Source organism: Astyanax mexicanus, chromosome 21, assembly GCF_023375975.1.
Source record: "Astyanax mexicanus isolate ESR-SI-001 chromosome 21, AstMex3_surface, whole genome shotgun sequence".
NCBI lineage: Eukaryota > Metazoa > Chordata > Actinopteri > Characiformes > Acestrorhamphidae > Astyanax > Astyanax mexicanus.
Window position 1 is genome coordinate 41939481 of NC_064428.1, and position 13648 is coordinate 41953128.

The 13648-nt window shown below is 41.8% G+C and overlaps 1 protein-coding gene across 7 annotated transcripts in view; it reads right to left on the reverse strand.

The window, feature by feature from the left end:
* LOC103033028 (uncharacterized) overlaps positions 1-13413 on the reverse strand; it is a 72101-nt gene extending 58688 nt beyond the window's left edge. For all 7 annotated transcript variants that reach the window (XM_049469371.1, XM_049469365.1, XM_049469368.1 and 4 more), the window contains exons 1-17: positions 13317-13413; positions 8300-8321; positions 8156-8204; positions 7012-7131; positions 6694-6887; positions 6062-6165; positions 5841-5953; positions 4903-5115; positions 4740-4814; positions 4133-4350; positions 3967-4045; positions 3020-3163; positions 2730-2926; positions 2284-2384; positions 1373-1482; positions 393-569; positions 151-182 (exon numbers count right to left, since the gene is read on the reverse strand). In XM_049469371.1, the coding sequence (XP_049325328.1) occupies positions 151-182; positions 393-569; positions 1373-1482; positions 2284-2384; positions 2730-2926; positions 3020-3163; positions 3967-4045; positions 4133-4350; positions 4740-4814; positions 4903-5115; positions 5841-5953; positions 6062-6165; positions 6694-6887; positions 7012-7131; positions 8156-8204; positions 8300-8321; positions 13317-13368 (2000 nt within the window). In that variant the 5' untranslated portion in view covers positions 13369-13413. The remainder of the gene's footprint in view (positions 1-150; positions 183-392; positions 570-1372; positions 1483-2283; positions 2385-2729; positions 2927-3019; positions 3164-3966; positions 4046-4132; positions 4351-4739; positions 4815-4902; positions 5116-5840; positions 5954-6061; positions 6166-6693; positions 6888-7011; positions 7132-8155; positions 8205-8299; positions 8322-13316) is intronic.
* Between the last annotated feature and the right edge of the window lie 235 nt (positions 13414-13648).

The window sequence follows — 13648 nt, forward strand, 5'->3', positions numbered from 1 at the left end:
CTTAGGTGTTTTACCTATGTTAGGCATGTTACCTGTGGCCTGTGTGTTACCTGTGTTAGGTGTATTACTTGTGGCAGAGGTGTGTATTTCTTGTGGCAGAGGTGTGCTACATGTAGCAGGTTTTGGTTGTGTTAATAGTGTGAGACTTACATTTGCTGATAGGATGAACAGTTCATTCCCATCTGACAAAAGAGAACACACATTTCTATGAATATAGATGTAGAAGGTCTTCTCCAGACAGTTGAGACAGTTACTCCAACAAAATTAGTGTAAACTCTTTTTAATACCATTTCTTTTGAACAGCAGGCATCCCAATACTCTAATATATATATAATGTATGTACAGTATGTAAGGTATATGGTTCTCTTGCTCAGTGAAGGTGTGGTGCTCACCTGTTCTGTGAGGATGATGATGTTGTGAAGGATCTCGGTCAGGTTTCTCTCGATGGGGGCAACCAAGGCGAAATCGAACACGGCATCAATCACCTGCTTCTTCTCTGGAAGTACAGGTAGGTCCTCCACCACCAGCTGTGCTATCTGTCGTGGGGTCAGGACATCTAGAGCATCCAGCTGTATGATATGAATACAGAAGTTAAATTAATTATACTGAAATTCAAATGAGTTCAAGAGATTACCAATAGAATAACAGAACAATAACAGACAAGAAATTGGTCTGATTAGACATTGGGCTTCCACCTCAAAAAGGCATAAAATTGTTTCTTCCTCCTATTAAAGGCTCTCAGAGGCTACGTTTGGGTAGTGCACCTCCTGTTGGGAGATTGCTGACTTTTAGACATGGCTCTACGATGCACTCAAAGGTCAACCATCAGCCAGCCAGCCTCTTTATTTGCAGGGGACTTCTATGGACTGGAACCATATTGTCTTTTAATCCAGTTCAATTAATCCAGTTCTGTTTGGGATCTGATGACGATTCTATTTGAGTAAGTGCTTTGCTTCAATCCTGCTTTTGAGGTGGACTAAAGAGTTCACACTGTAAACTGCTGGTGTGACAGATGATCTGATCTGAGGAGGATCTCATATGATAGTTGGTCCTCCCTAGTAGTGAAATAAGGAACGCTAACAGCTGAGTGATCTGTGCAGAACATCCTGCAGATCCATGTGCTGCTGCTTCTCATGAAGAACTTCCAACTGATATCAGCATTTTTCAGCAGGATAATATCCACCCACACAGCAAGGGTTTCCCAGGAACACAGTCTCTACCAGATTGCATTTATGTAGCAACATCTGTGGGTAAATGTGCTGCATGATCCATACGGAACCTGTAGAACCTCCATACCTTCCATATAGTTTGAAGTGTACCATAATCATTCATTCCTAACATCTCGGACACCTAGATCCTGTGATTTACTCACCGCATTGAACTCCTTGTTCAGCAGGTACAGCTCCGGCACTGACACCAGGTGCGAGAACCCACCCAGGTTCCTCAGGATCCACTGAGAGCTGCTGTGATTCATGCAGGGGGCTGTAGGGGGCAACACTGAGTGAGTGAGGAAAATACTCAATACACACTCAATGCAAAACATACATTTGATGAAACCCGTTAAAAATGTGAATTAAATTGATATGTAAGCAATATTAGCTGATCTAAGCTGAGGTAGATCATGCTGACGTTTGGTACGTGCAGTATGGAAGGCATTTAATAATGAATATGACATTTCAACAGCATGCCTAAACTTTTGCCCATTTCATCTTCTCACGGCTCCAAAAAAAAAGCTGTCAAGCTTCATTCCAGCAGTGTCCTCTAACCCAGTTCACCCACAGGTGGACGAACCAGTCCAGCCCTTCACAATCCAGTTGTCCCACACCCTCCAGCTTCTTTATTCGTACTCTGAGATATTCTCAGTACAGCAAAACATCTCTCATTGCCGGAATGTCTTTTTCTTATTACCGCCACACATCTTTCTCATTACTGCAACACCACTTTTTATTTAGAGCCCTTATCTTGTCTCTGACTGACACAGACAGCAGATGTTCTTTTTACTACATTGCCCTTTTTTTTCATTACCCCTTTTTTTCATCACCCTTTTCTTATTACCGCAACACCTGTTTCTCATTACCGCAATTTCTCATTAAAGCAACATCTGTTTCTCATTACTGCACCACCTGTTTCTCATTACCGCAATGTCAATTTCTCATTACTGTAATACATTTTTCTCATTACTGAAATAGTTGTTTTACTGTGTGCGACATCAGATATGATCCCATATAAATGAAAAAGAAAATCAATATAAATAATTTTGATTTGGTTTGCTTTGATTCTCACCTGTGGAATTCTGCTGTTGCAGGAAGGAAGTGATGAAGAATGTGTAAACCAGCTGTTCATGTTCTCCTATCAGGAACATGTTATCACTCATTCCCTTCACACTGAAATTAATAGTAATAATAGTAATATTTAAAAGAATTATCATTTAATTATTGGATACATCAAACATTAGTAAGTTTAGCACAAATATGAAATCTAGAGAAAAAGGAAGGTGCTACAGTATATAATAAGTAGATGTATATTAAGCAGTATAGTAAAAGTGCTCAGGTGAGCAGGTATACATTAGGTTGGATAGTAAAGTAGTTCTAGATAGTAAGGTGACATAGTACGTGGTATAAAAAAGTTAATTAGCAGATATACATTAAATTGGATAGTGAAGGATCTAGATAGTTAGTCGACATACATAAAGTTGAGTAGTGACAGTTCTAGATAACAGATTCACTCACAGTATCTGGTAGGTTTGGCAGCTGAAGGGTTTTGCACTGAGGCAGGTTAGATAGTTCTGGTCCAGGTGGGATAGGCGAGGCTTCAGTCTGTTCTGGAACCAGGTGCTGATGAACAGCTCGTCCTGCAGGTTGCTTGGTGACGGGTTCTTGTAGCGGTCCAGGATATCGCTGAAGGGCGAGTCTGGAGCACTAAAGTTCTAAAAAAAGGGCAGAACCCAGTGGGAATTACAGACTAAAAAATAAACAGGAAGGGTAACAGTGTTGATACTGCAGTGTTGCGGTGGACATACGGTGTTGGCAAGCTGGTTCAGAAGCAGGTTGAGGCTGGTGGTCAGGCGGAGAGTGATGGTCTCTAATGTTTTGGGGGTCAGTGTGAGGTTAGTAGTGTCTGCACACTGCAGAACCTTCACCACGTCCTGCATCAGGTTATTTAGCTGCATTACAAGAACCACATAAAAGCATTAGAACTGTACAGTCTCAATCCTAAACATAATCTCCATCTAAACCCAAACCCTATACTATCCTCAACTCCTAATCCTAAACTTAAAACCTAAGCCTTGCTTTAGTTATTACCCTCATCTTGACCCTAATTCTAAACCTAGACCTACTCCTAAACCTAACCTAAACTAAAACATAAACCTAATCATTCATGCAGAGCCTAATTTAATAACTCTACCCAAAACCTTTATCCTGGTTCTACACCTTACGCTGGTTCTCACCTTGGTCCAATTCTGGTCTCCTACTTGAAATTCTGAACCATTCAACCAGCTGCAATTTTGAAGGTATCTTACTTACAATTCTGCAGGTCCCCTTACCCTCACTTTGGTCCTAAACCTAATCTGAAACTTAACCCAAAATCCAAATATTACCAAAAAGCCAGTCCTAACAATACCTCAAACTAAAACCTAACTCTCACCACTGCTCCTACTCTTAGCCGTAAGCAAAACCTAAACTTTATCATGGACCCACAGGGAACATTGTCTTAATCCTAAACCAAAGCATTTCCCTTGTTCTAACATTTTCAATCCTGACCTCAACCTGAAACATAAACCTAAACCTCAGCCTGGTCCTAAACCTAACCTGAGACTTTTAAACTAATCCCAACATAAAACTCATCCAAATCCCAGCCCTAACACAAACACTAACCTTAACCTCATCCCCAAAACACAGCCTGGTCCTAATCTAGCCCTGGTCCCAAATGTAATCATAGCTTTCTGCTGTTTAATATTTCACTTACAGCACACTCAGGCGCTTCCAGAGTAATGCTGCAAAGATCTGGGGGTCCAGTGGTTTCATTTGCTCCAGTGTTAATGTAGCTACAAAACACAAACAAACAAAAAACAACAAATAAACAAACAAATAAACACAAACTGGCAGGTATACATATGTGTGTGTGGACTCACAATAATGCGTGGAACACAGATATGATGTCATTGGGAATGTCTCCAGGGAGAAACCTCTGCAGTACAGGAGTGACCACATGAGTAAACCAGGCGTTAACGTTCGTCGGGTCGAATAGGTCTGTCTGGGCGGTGCTGCTGTTTTGTTTATATGGAGCAGCCAGTTCTGCTAGAGTCCAGTCCAGCATCCCCTGTACAAACATGGCGCTGCTCAGGTCCGGCTGGAGAGAGAAAGCAGAACAAAACAGAGATTTATTTTATCACCAAAAGTACCTAAAAACAATGTCAAAACTACCTCACATTAAAAAATAGTCTCTGTTTTAATGAATTCCAAAGGTGTCCTATTGAGTTGAGATCAGGCCAGTCAGGTTTTTCCAAGCCAAACTCGAAGCTTTAAGAGTCATTTCACTGGAACTAAGGCTCAGAGCACAAAAACAACCCAACACCATAATCCCCCCTCCTCTAAACTTTACACGGGGCACAATGCAGTGAGACAAGTACCCATTCTTTAACTAATGTTTTAAGAAGCAGTTTGCATGCCTAGAAGTTTGCTTTTATATACCCGTGGCCAAGGAAGTGTAAGTGTGTGTGTAATAGTGTGTAAAATTACCTGATGTGAGAGAGAGACAAACTCTCTGACGAAACTCCTGACTGGGGCAAATGCTGTCATGAAGCCGTTCATCACCTGCAGACACACAGTTATCAGTGGGTGGGGCTAAACTATTAAAGTTTTCCCAGATATGGGCTCTTCAAACTCTAGAATTCAGACTTACCTGAGTGACCGGGTCTTGTGGAGAGGGCAGATATATATCTGTTGTCCACATGCTACCGTTGGATGTAAGGTTCACTCCCCCACCAGGTGGCAGTACAGAGTTCAGAAGGCTGTCCATCACCATGCTGAGCGAAATGTTGTTCACACCACCCAGTTCAGGGTTGAGTAAGAGATCCGCCTGCTGCTGAGGTGTTAAGAGATGTAGAACCTCCAGCTGTGCAGGGAACATTATACAGGTTAAAACGGTTTTGTAATGGTTAATTCAAAATGTTATTCATGGATTTCTGCAGGGCTGCTAGGGACCATTTAACAGGCCTCTAGTGGTCATTGTTTTGGTGCATGTAACATACATGCAAATCTGGAGGTACCATATTTGCAATTCTGCAGATCCTACTTGCAGTTGTGAAGATCTCCGAATTGCATTTCTGCTGATTCCCTACTCGCAGTTCTGCAGGTCTCCTATTGTAATCTTGCAGATCCTCTACTTGCAATTCTGAAGACCCCCTACTTGCAATTGTGCAGGTCTCCAACTTCCAATTTAGCTGGTCCCCTACTTGCAAATCTGAAGGTTTCCTACATGCAATTCTGCACATCCCTAAGTTGCAATTTTGAAGGTCTCATACAGTACTTTTAATTCTAATAGTTTTCTTGCAATCCTGAAGGCACCCAAGTGGCAATTTTTCAGGACCCATTGTGACTATTCTACAGGTCCTCTACTAGCTCCTATTCTGCAGATCCCCTATTCACTAGCCATTCACTGGTGGCAATTCCTTAGCCTTGCTAGAGGCCATTCTGTAGGGTCGAAATAGGCAGTGTTTTATGATACACACACTGTTGGCTTTTGTTAAATCCCTGTCATTAGAGATCAGTAACATGACTACAGAAGCTACAGAGACGTCAGTAAGGACAGAGATAATAATAATAAAAGAGATGTGTTACCCCGCTGAAGTATCCATTGATGGTAGCAAAGTCTTTAATCTGGCCCAGAACTGAGAACGAGCCAAAATTTTTTATCAGCCAGTCCTCAGTGGTGCCATTTGGGTCCACGCAACCTAACATACACATGCAAAATCACATTTTGAATTATTTAAAATTATTTCAGGTAAATATTTTAAATATTTTATTATTTAATTCAGTTTAGAATGATTGTTCTGTGCAACCTGCGGAGGAGTTCCTGGAGAGGAAGGGGTACATGAAGAACATATAAATCCACTTCTGCCTCTCAGGATCCATGCCAGAATAATGCTGACTCAGCTTCTGCACACTGAAAAACATACAAATATACATAAATCATTTAGTGTTTGAGTGTATAGATGTATGTGTGTATACATGGAAATGTCTTTATATGTGCTTTTGTTTGTGTATGTATTTACAGGGTGTGTGTGTGTGATTATTTATATAAAATATACATACATATTTTTTATGTATATTTGGAAGGAACAATAAGAGTAATATTTATTAAGCTACTTGAGGTGACAGCAGCAGTATGTTGACGAGCATAGTTCTGCTGGAATGGTGCACACGAGTGAATGTTTAGAATAGGTAGCACCTTAATTCTGGTTGCAGGATAGTGTTGGGTTGTAAACGTACCAGATTACAACCCACACCATGACACCAGACCTTCTGGATGTGTGATACGGGACAAAAGGCTATTAATCTTGGTGCTGACCACAGTCTTTGGTAGTCTGACAGAACTACCAACCAAGTTTCAATCCTGTTGGTTTATTCCTTTTGGATGGTACTATTTTTTAATCATGTGTGTGTGTGTGTGTGTGTGTGTCTGTGCTCGTACACAGTGTGATAGGTGTTGCAGTCGAAGTCGCTGTTGCTGAGGCAGGTGAGGAACTGCTGAGAGACGGTCGAGAGCAGAGGGGTCAGTCTGAACTCCAACCAGAAGTGGAGAAAGTCCTGGTTCTGCAGTAGAGACGTCCAGCTCAGCTGGACCGCACCGATCATCTCCAGCACTGGAACACCGCTCACTGAGTGCTGGGTAAGAGAAAGAGATGCTGAGGTGAGATTTTTATCCTGCATTATGTGACGAGTGTGAAGGTGCTGGTTAAGGTGTAGACAGGTAGAGAATGCTGTCCACATCTCAGAGTGAAGATCTCACCATGAAGGTGTAAACATCCAGCACTGCCTCCATCAGACCCTTCAGAACATGCAGATCTCCTGCCCCAGAGCCTTCTGGGACTCCCACACACATCAGGAAATCAGCTGTGGGGTCAGGAGGCTAAACACACGCACACACAAATACATACTTAATTAAACATACTTAAAGTTTAGAACTAAGGTAGTTTAAAGTTTACTTTTAAATGTTAGAACTACTACTCTAAAATATAAATGTAATAGTCTAAAGGCTGGAACTAGCTGTGATGGTTAGAATTACTGTTAGTATTGTTCTAAGGTTTGGAATTACTGTACAACACTTTAGAAATATCATTCTATTGTGTAAGAGCTAATCCACTGAGTGAATCAAACCAAGGACTTATATAAGCTCTATCGCTCATCTATGAAAGCAAGTGCGTTTGAGACTTTACAGGACTGGCTTAAAAGTGGTGGGCCCTGAAAGCAGGTGGAAAACAAAAAGACCACACCTAAGGTGGTTTTGATGTGAAAGAACAAGGAACACCAGGGAAAAGCTGGACTTCCCAGGAGAGAGGGAGGAAGGAGGAACAAAAGAAATGGCTTTTCTGAAACTAAACGGAAAGAAAGAAACATAATATGCATGCAGTGCCTTTCTCTTCTATCTTTGTTTTTTTATAATATTATAACATTCAGTGTTTTTATAATATTTCTTGAAGAGAAAAATGATAAAAAATGAGGTTAAAGGAACTCAAGAGTTTGAGAAAAATGGCCATAAAAACAGCCACTGGCTGCCCACACCATCAAACACAGAGCAAATTGCAAACTGAGTGTTACTCTGTCTTTTGAGGCCAGTGCACAGGTTGAGCTTAATTGCCTCCAGAAGTCACCAGTTGCCCCCCTCTGGTGGATTTAAGGCAATAAATCTTATTTATTTTTTTTACATAGATTTTTGTCTTACTAAGCATTGTGTAAGTGAAAGATTATTATATTAGAAATAATAATCTTAATCCGTATAACTCAGAAAATTCATCTGTTTTTCATTAATTTAAATAAGATTTGAGAAAAAGTCATAGGTTGAGCTGTTCTGATGAAAAGTGATTTTACTTGATTTAAAACTTAATTTACTCATTTTTTTATTTTAATAAATCTTACTACGAAGAAACACTCACAGCGGTGCAGTTCAGTAGTGGGAGCCCATTACTGGAAGCACAGAGTTCACTATAGAGAGAGAGAGAGAGAGAGATACAGGTACAGTGAGTGTAATGCCATTTGGTGATTAATCAGTTGATATGATATTTTTGTTGTTTACTCACCTCTGTGCTGCACATGGAATACCTTCAACACAAAACAAACAAGCAAACAGACAAACAAATTAATAAATCATTTTTAAATCAGGTATTAAAGGTAAATCTACCAGTGCATGTGAGCGAGCGTTATCCTGCTGAAAAATGCTGCTATCATTTGGAAAGTCTTCAGGATGTTCAGAATGTTCTGCACCTATCACTGAGCTGTTAGAATTCCTAATATCACTAATAGGGGTGACTGACTGTCATAAGAGATGATGAGATCAGATCATCAATCAATCACAACAGCAGTTTACAGTGTGAACACTTCAGTCCACAACAGCAGTTTACAGTGTGAACTCTTCAGTGCATACTAGCAGTTTACAGTGTGAACCCCTCAGTCCACACCAGCAGTTTACAGTGTTTACTCTTCAGTCCACAACAGCAGTTTACAGTGTTAACTCTTCAGTCCATACTGGCAGTTTACAGTGTGAACCCCTCAGCCCACAACAGCAGTTTACAGTGTGAACTCTTCAGTGCATACTAGCAGTTTACAGTGTGAACCCCTCAGTCCACACCAGCAGTTTACAGTGTGAACTCTTTAGTGCATACTAGCAGTTTACAGTGTGAACCCCTCAGCCCACAACAGCAGTTTACAGTGTTAACTCTTCAGTCCACAACAGCAGTTTACAGTGTTAACTCTTCAGTCCACAACAGCAGTTTACAGTGTAAACTCTTCAGTGCATACTAGCAGTTTACAGTGTGAACTCTTCAGTCCAAAACAGCAGTTTACAGTATAAACTCTTCAGTGCATACTAGCAGTTTACAGTGTTAACTCTTCAGTCCACAACAGCAGTTTACAGTGTAAACTCTTCAGTGCATACTAGCAGTTTACAGTGTGAACTCTTCAGTCCACAACAGCAGTTTACAGTGTGAACTCTTCAGTGCATACTAGCAGTTTACAGTGTGAACCCCTCAGTCCACACCAGCAGTTTACAGTGTTTACTCTTCAGTCCACAACAGCAGTTTACAGTGTTAACTCTTCAGTCCATACTGGCAGTTTACAGTGTGAACCCCTCAGCCCACAACAGCAGTTTACAGTGTGAACTCTTCAGTGCATACTAGCAGTTTACAGTGTGAACCCCTCATTCCACACCAGCAGTTTACAGTGTGAACTCTTCAGTGCATACTAGCAGTTTACAGTGTGAACCCCTCAGTCCACACCAGCAGTTTACAGTGTTTACTCTTCAGTCCACAACAGCAGTTTACAGTGTTAACTCTTTAGTCCATACTAGCAGTTTACAGTGTTAACTCTTCAGTCCACAACAGCAGTTTACAGTGTTAACTCTTCAGTCCACAACAGCAGTTTACAGTGTTAACTCTTCAGTCCACAACAGCAGTTTACAGTGTAAACTCTTCAGTGCATACTAGCAGTTTACAGTGTGGACCCCTCAGTCCACACCAGCAGTTTACAGTGTGAACTCTTCAGTCCACAACAGCAGTTTACAGTGTTAACTCTTCAGTCCATACTAGCAGTTTACAGTGTGAACTCTTCAGACCACACCAGCAGTTTACAGTGTGAACTTCTCAGTCCATTCTAGCAGTTTAAAGTGTGAACCCCTCAGCCCACAACAGCAGTTTACACTGTGAACTCTACAGTCCACACCAGCAGTTTACTGTGTGAATTCTTCAGTCCACACCAGCATTTTACAGTGTGAACTCTTCAGTGCATACTAGCAGTTTACAGTGTGGACCCATCAGTCCACACCAGCAGTTTACAGTGTGAACTCTTCAGTCCACAACAGCAGTTTTCAGTGTGAACTCTTCAGTCCACAACAGCAGTTTACAGTGTTAACTCTTCAGTCCATACTAGCAGTTTACAGTGTGAACTCTTCAGTCCTCACCAGCAGTTTACAGTGTGAACTTCTCAGTCCATTCTAGCAGTTTACAGTGTGAACCCCTCAGCCCACAACAGCAGTTTACACTGTGAACTCTACAGTCCACACCAGCAGTTTACTGTGTGAATTCTTCAGTCCACACCAGCATTTTACAGTGTGAACTCTTCAGACCACACCAGCAGTTTACAGTGTGAACTCTTCAGTCCACAACAGCAGTTTACACTGTGAACTCTTCAGTCCACAACAGCAGTTTACACTGTGAACTCTTCAGTCCACACCAGCAGTTTACTGTGTGAATTCTTCAGTCCACACCAGCAGTTTACAGTGTTAACTCTTCAGTCCATACTAGCAGTTTACAGTGTGAACCCCTCAGCACACAACAGCAGTTTACACTGTGAACTCTTCAGTCCACAACAGCAGTTTACAGTGTGAACTCTTTAGTCCATACTAGCAGTTTACAGTGTGAACTCCACAGTCCACACCAGCAGTTTACAGTGTGAACTCTTCAGACCACACCAGCAGTTTACAGTGTGAACTCCTCAGTTTACAGTGTGAACTCCTCAGTCTACACCAGCAGTTTACAGTGTGAACTCTTCAGTCCACAACAGCAGTTTACAGTGTGAACTCTTCAGTCCACAACAGCAGTTTACAGTGTGAACTCTTCAGTCCACAACAGCAGTTTACAATGTGAACACTTCAGTCCATACTAGCAGTTTACAGTGTGAACCCCTCAGCCCACAACAGCAGTTTACACTGTGAACTCTTCAGTCCACAACAGCAGTTTATACTGTGAACTCTTCAGTCCATACTAGCAGTTTACAGTATGAACTCCTCAGTCCACACCAGCAGTTTACAGTGTTAACTCTTCAGTCCACAACAGCAGTTTACAGTGTTAACTCTTCAGTCCATACTGGCAGTTTACAGTGTGAACCCCGCAGCCCACAACAGCAGTTTACAGTGTGAACTCTTCAGTGCGTACTAGCAGTTTACAGTGTGAACCCCTCAGTCCACACGAGCAGTTTACAGTGTGAACTCTTCAGTGCATACTAGCAGTTTACAGTGTGAACCCCTCAGTCCACACCAGCAGTTTACAGTGTTTACTCTTCAGTCCACAACAGCAGTTTACAGTGTTAACTCTTTAGTCCATACTAGCAGTTTACAGTGTGAACCCCTCAGCCCACAACAGCAGTTTACAGTGTTAACTCTTCAGTCCACAACAGCAGTTTACAGTGTTAACTCTTCAGTCCACAACAGCAGTTTACAGTGTAAACTCTTCAGTGCATACTAGCAGTTTACAGTGTGGACCCCTCAGTCCACACCAGCAGTTTACAGTGTGAACTCTTCAGTCCACAACAGCAGTTTTCAGTGTGAACTCTTCAGTCCACAACAGCAGTTTACAGTGTTAACTCTTCAGTCCATACTAGCAGTTTACAGTGTGAACTCTTCAGACCACACCAGCAGTTTACAGTGTGAACTTCTCAGTCCATTCTAGCAGTTTAAAGTGTGAACCCCTCAGCCCACAACAGCAGTTTACACTGTGAACTCTACAGTCCACACCAGCAGTTTACTGTGTGAATTCTTCAGTCCACACCAGCATTTTACAGTGTGAACTCTTCAGTGCATACTAGCAGTTTACAGTGTGGACCCCTCAGTCCACAACAGCAGTTTTCAGTGTGAACTCTTCAGTCCACAACAGCAGTTTACAGTGTTAACTCTTCAGTCCATACTAGCAGTTTACAGTGTGAACTCTTCAGTCCACACCAGCAGTTTACAGTGTGAACTTCTCAGTCCATTCTAGCAGTTTACAGTGTGAACCCCTCAGCCCACAACAGCAGTTTACACTGTGAACTCTACAGTCCACACCAGCAGTTTACTGTGTGAATTCTTCAGTCCACACCAGCATTTTACAGTGTGAACTCTTCAGACCACACCAGCAGTTTACAGTGTGAACTCTTCAGTCCACAACAGCAGTTTACAGTGTCAACTCTTTAGTCCACAACAGCAGTTTACAGTGTTAACTCTTCAGTCCATACTAGCAGTTTACAGTGTGAACCCCTCAGCACACAACAGCAGTTTACACTGTGAACTCTTCAGTCCACAACAGCAGTTTACAGTGTGAACTCTTTAGTCCATACTAGCAGTTTACAGTGTGAACTCCACAGTCCACACCAGCAGTTTACAGTGTGAACTCCTCAGTTTACAGTGTGAACTCCTCAGTCTACACCAGCAGTTTACAGTGTGAACTCTTCAGTCCACAACAGCAGTTTACAGTGTGAACTCTTCAGTCCACAACAGCAGTATACAGTGTGAACTCTTCAATCCACAACAGCAGTTTACAATGTGAACACTTCAGTCCATACTAGCAGTTTACAGTGTGAACCCCTCAGCCCACAACAGCAGTTTACACTGTGAACTCTTCAGTCCACAACAGCAGTTTATACTGTGAACTCTTCAGTCCATACTAGCAGTTTACAGTATGAACTCTTCAGTCCACACCAGCAGTTTACAGTGTTAACTCTTCAGTCCACAACAGCAGTTTACAGTGTGAACTCTTCAGTCCACAACAGCAGTTTACAGTGTTAACTCTTCAGTCCATACTGGCAGTTTACAGTGTGAACCCCTCAGCCCACAACAGAAGTTTACAGTGTGAACTCTTCAGTGCATACTAGCAGTTTACAGTGTGAACCCCTCACAGTCCATGTCAGAATTGAAGTGATTGTGATGAGGCTTCCATCCTCAAACCCAATAGTCATCCGATCACAAACAGAACCTGGATTTGGTGCTTATGTTGATATGGTTTCAATCTGTAGGAGTCCAGCTTTTCTCATTTATGACAAACACCACTGCAAACAATGTGATGAGGGCTAGCTAACAGATGGCCTAGATGGCAGAAATTAATCAAAATCCCTCAAATCTATCAACTGGGCAAAATATGAGTCTTTAAGTGCATTTTAGAGATGTGAGTAGCATTTTTTGTTGTCAACGACAGTAGTTGTCTTTGAAGAGGATGAACATGTTTTTTTTTACTGATTCCACTGATTTTAAAATCTATACTTTTGGATTACTTGAATATAGTTTATGATATTTTTCACCAAACTATCACCTTAAAACGGCAGCATGTTACCCCAGGTGTAGTGTGGAAAACCTACCTATGTGTAGAACTCCTGAGTAAAGGAGGAGGAAGAGGACCTGGGTTCTCATGACCAGGAGTTCAGTCTGTAACAGAGTTAGGCAGAGTGAAATGAGTGGGAAATGAGGAACGTACAACCAGAAACAAACCAACCAGTAGCCTGATATCTGGACAGATAAACTCATTTGCAGGCGGTCCACTCGCCAACAGACAAAGCTAGCAACTGCTTGTGACCCCAAGCTAGTGGAGGATTCCTAAAAACTATGACAACTTTAAACTAGCGATAGAAACAGCAATGCATCAAGACTACATCCTGAACCCTGGGCATCTCCAGTATGTAAGACACAATGG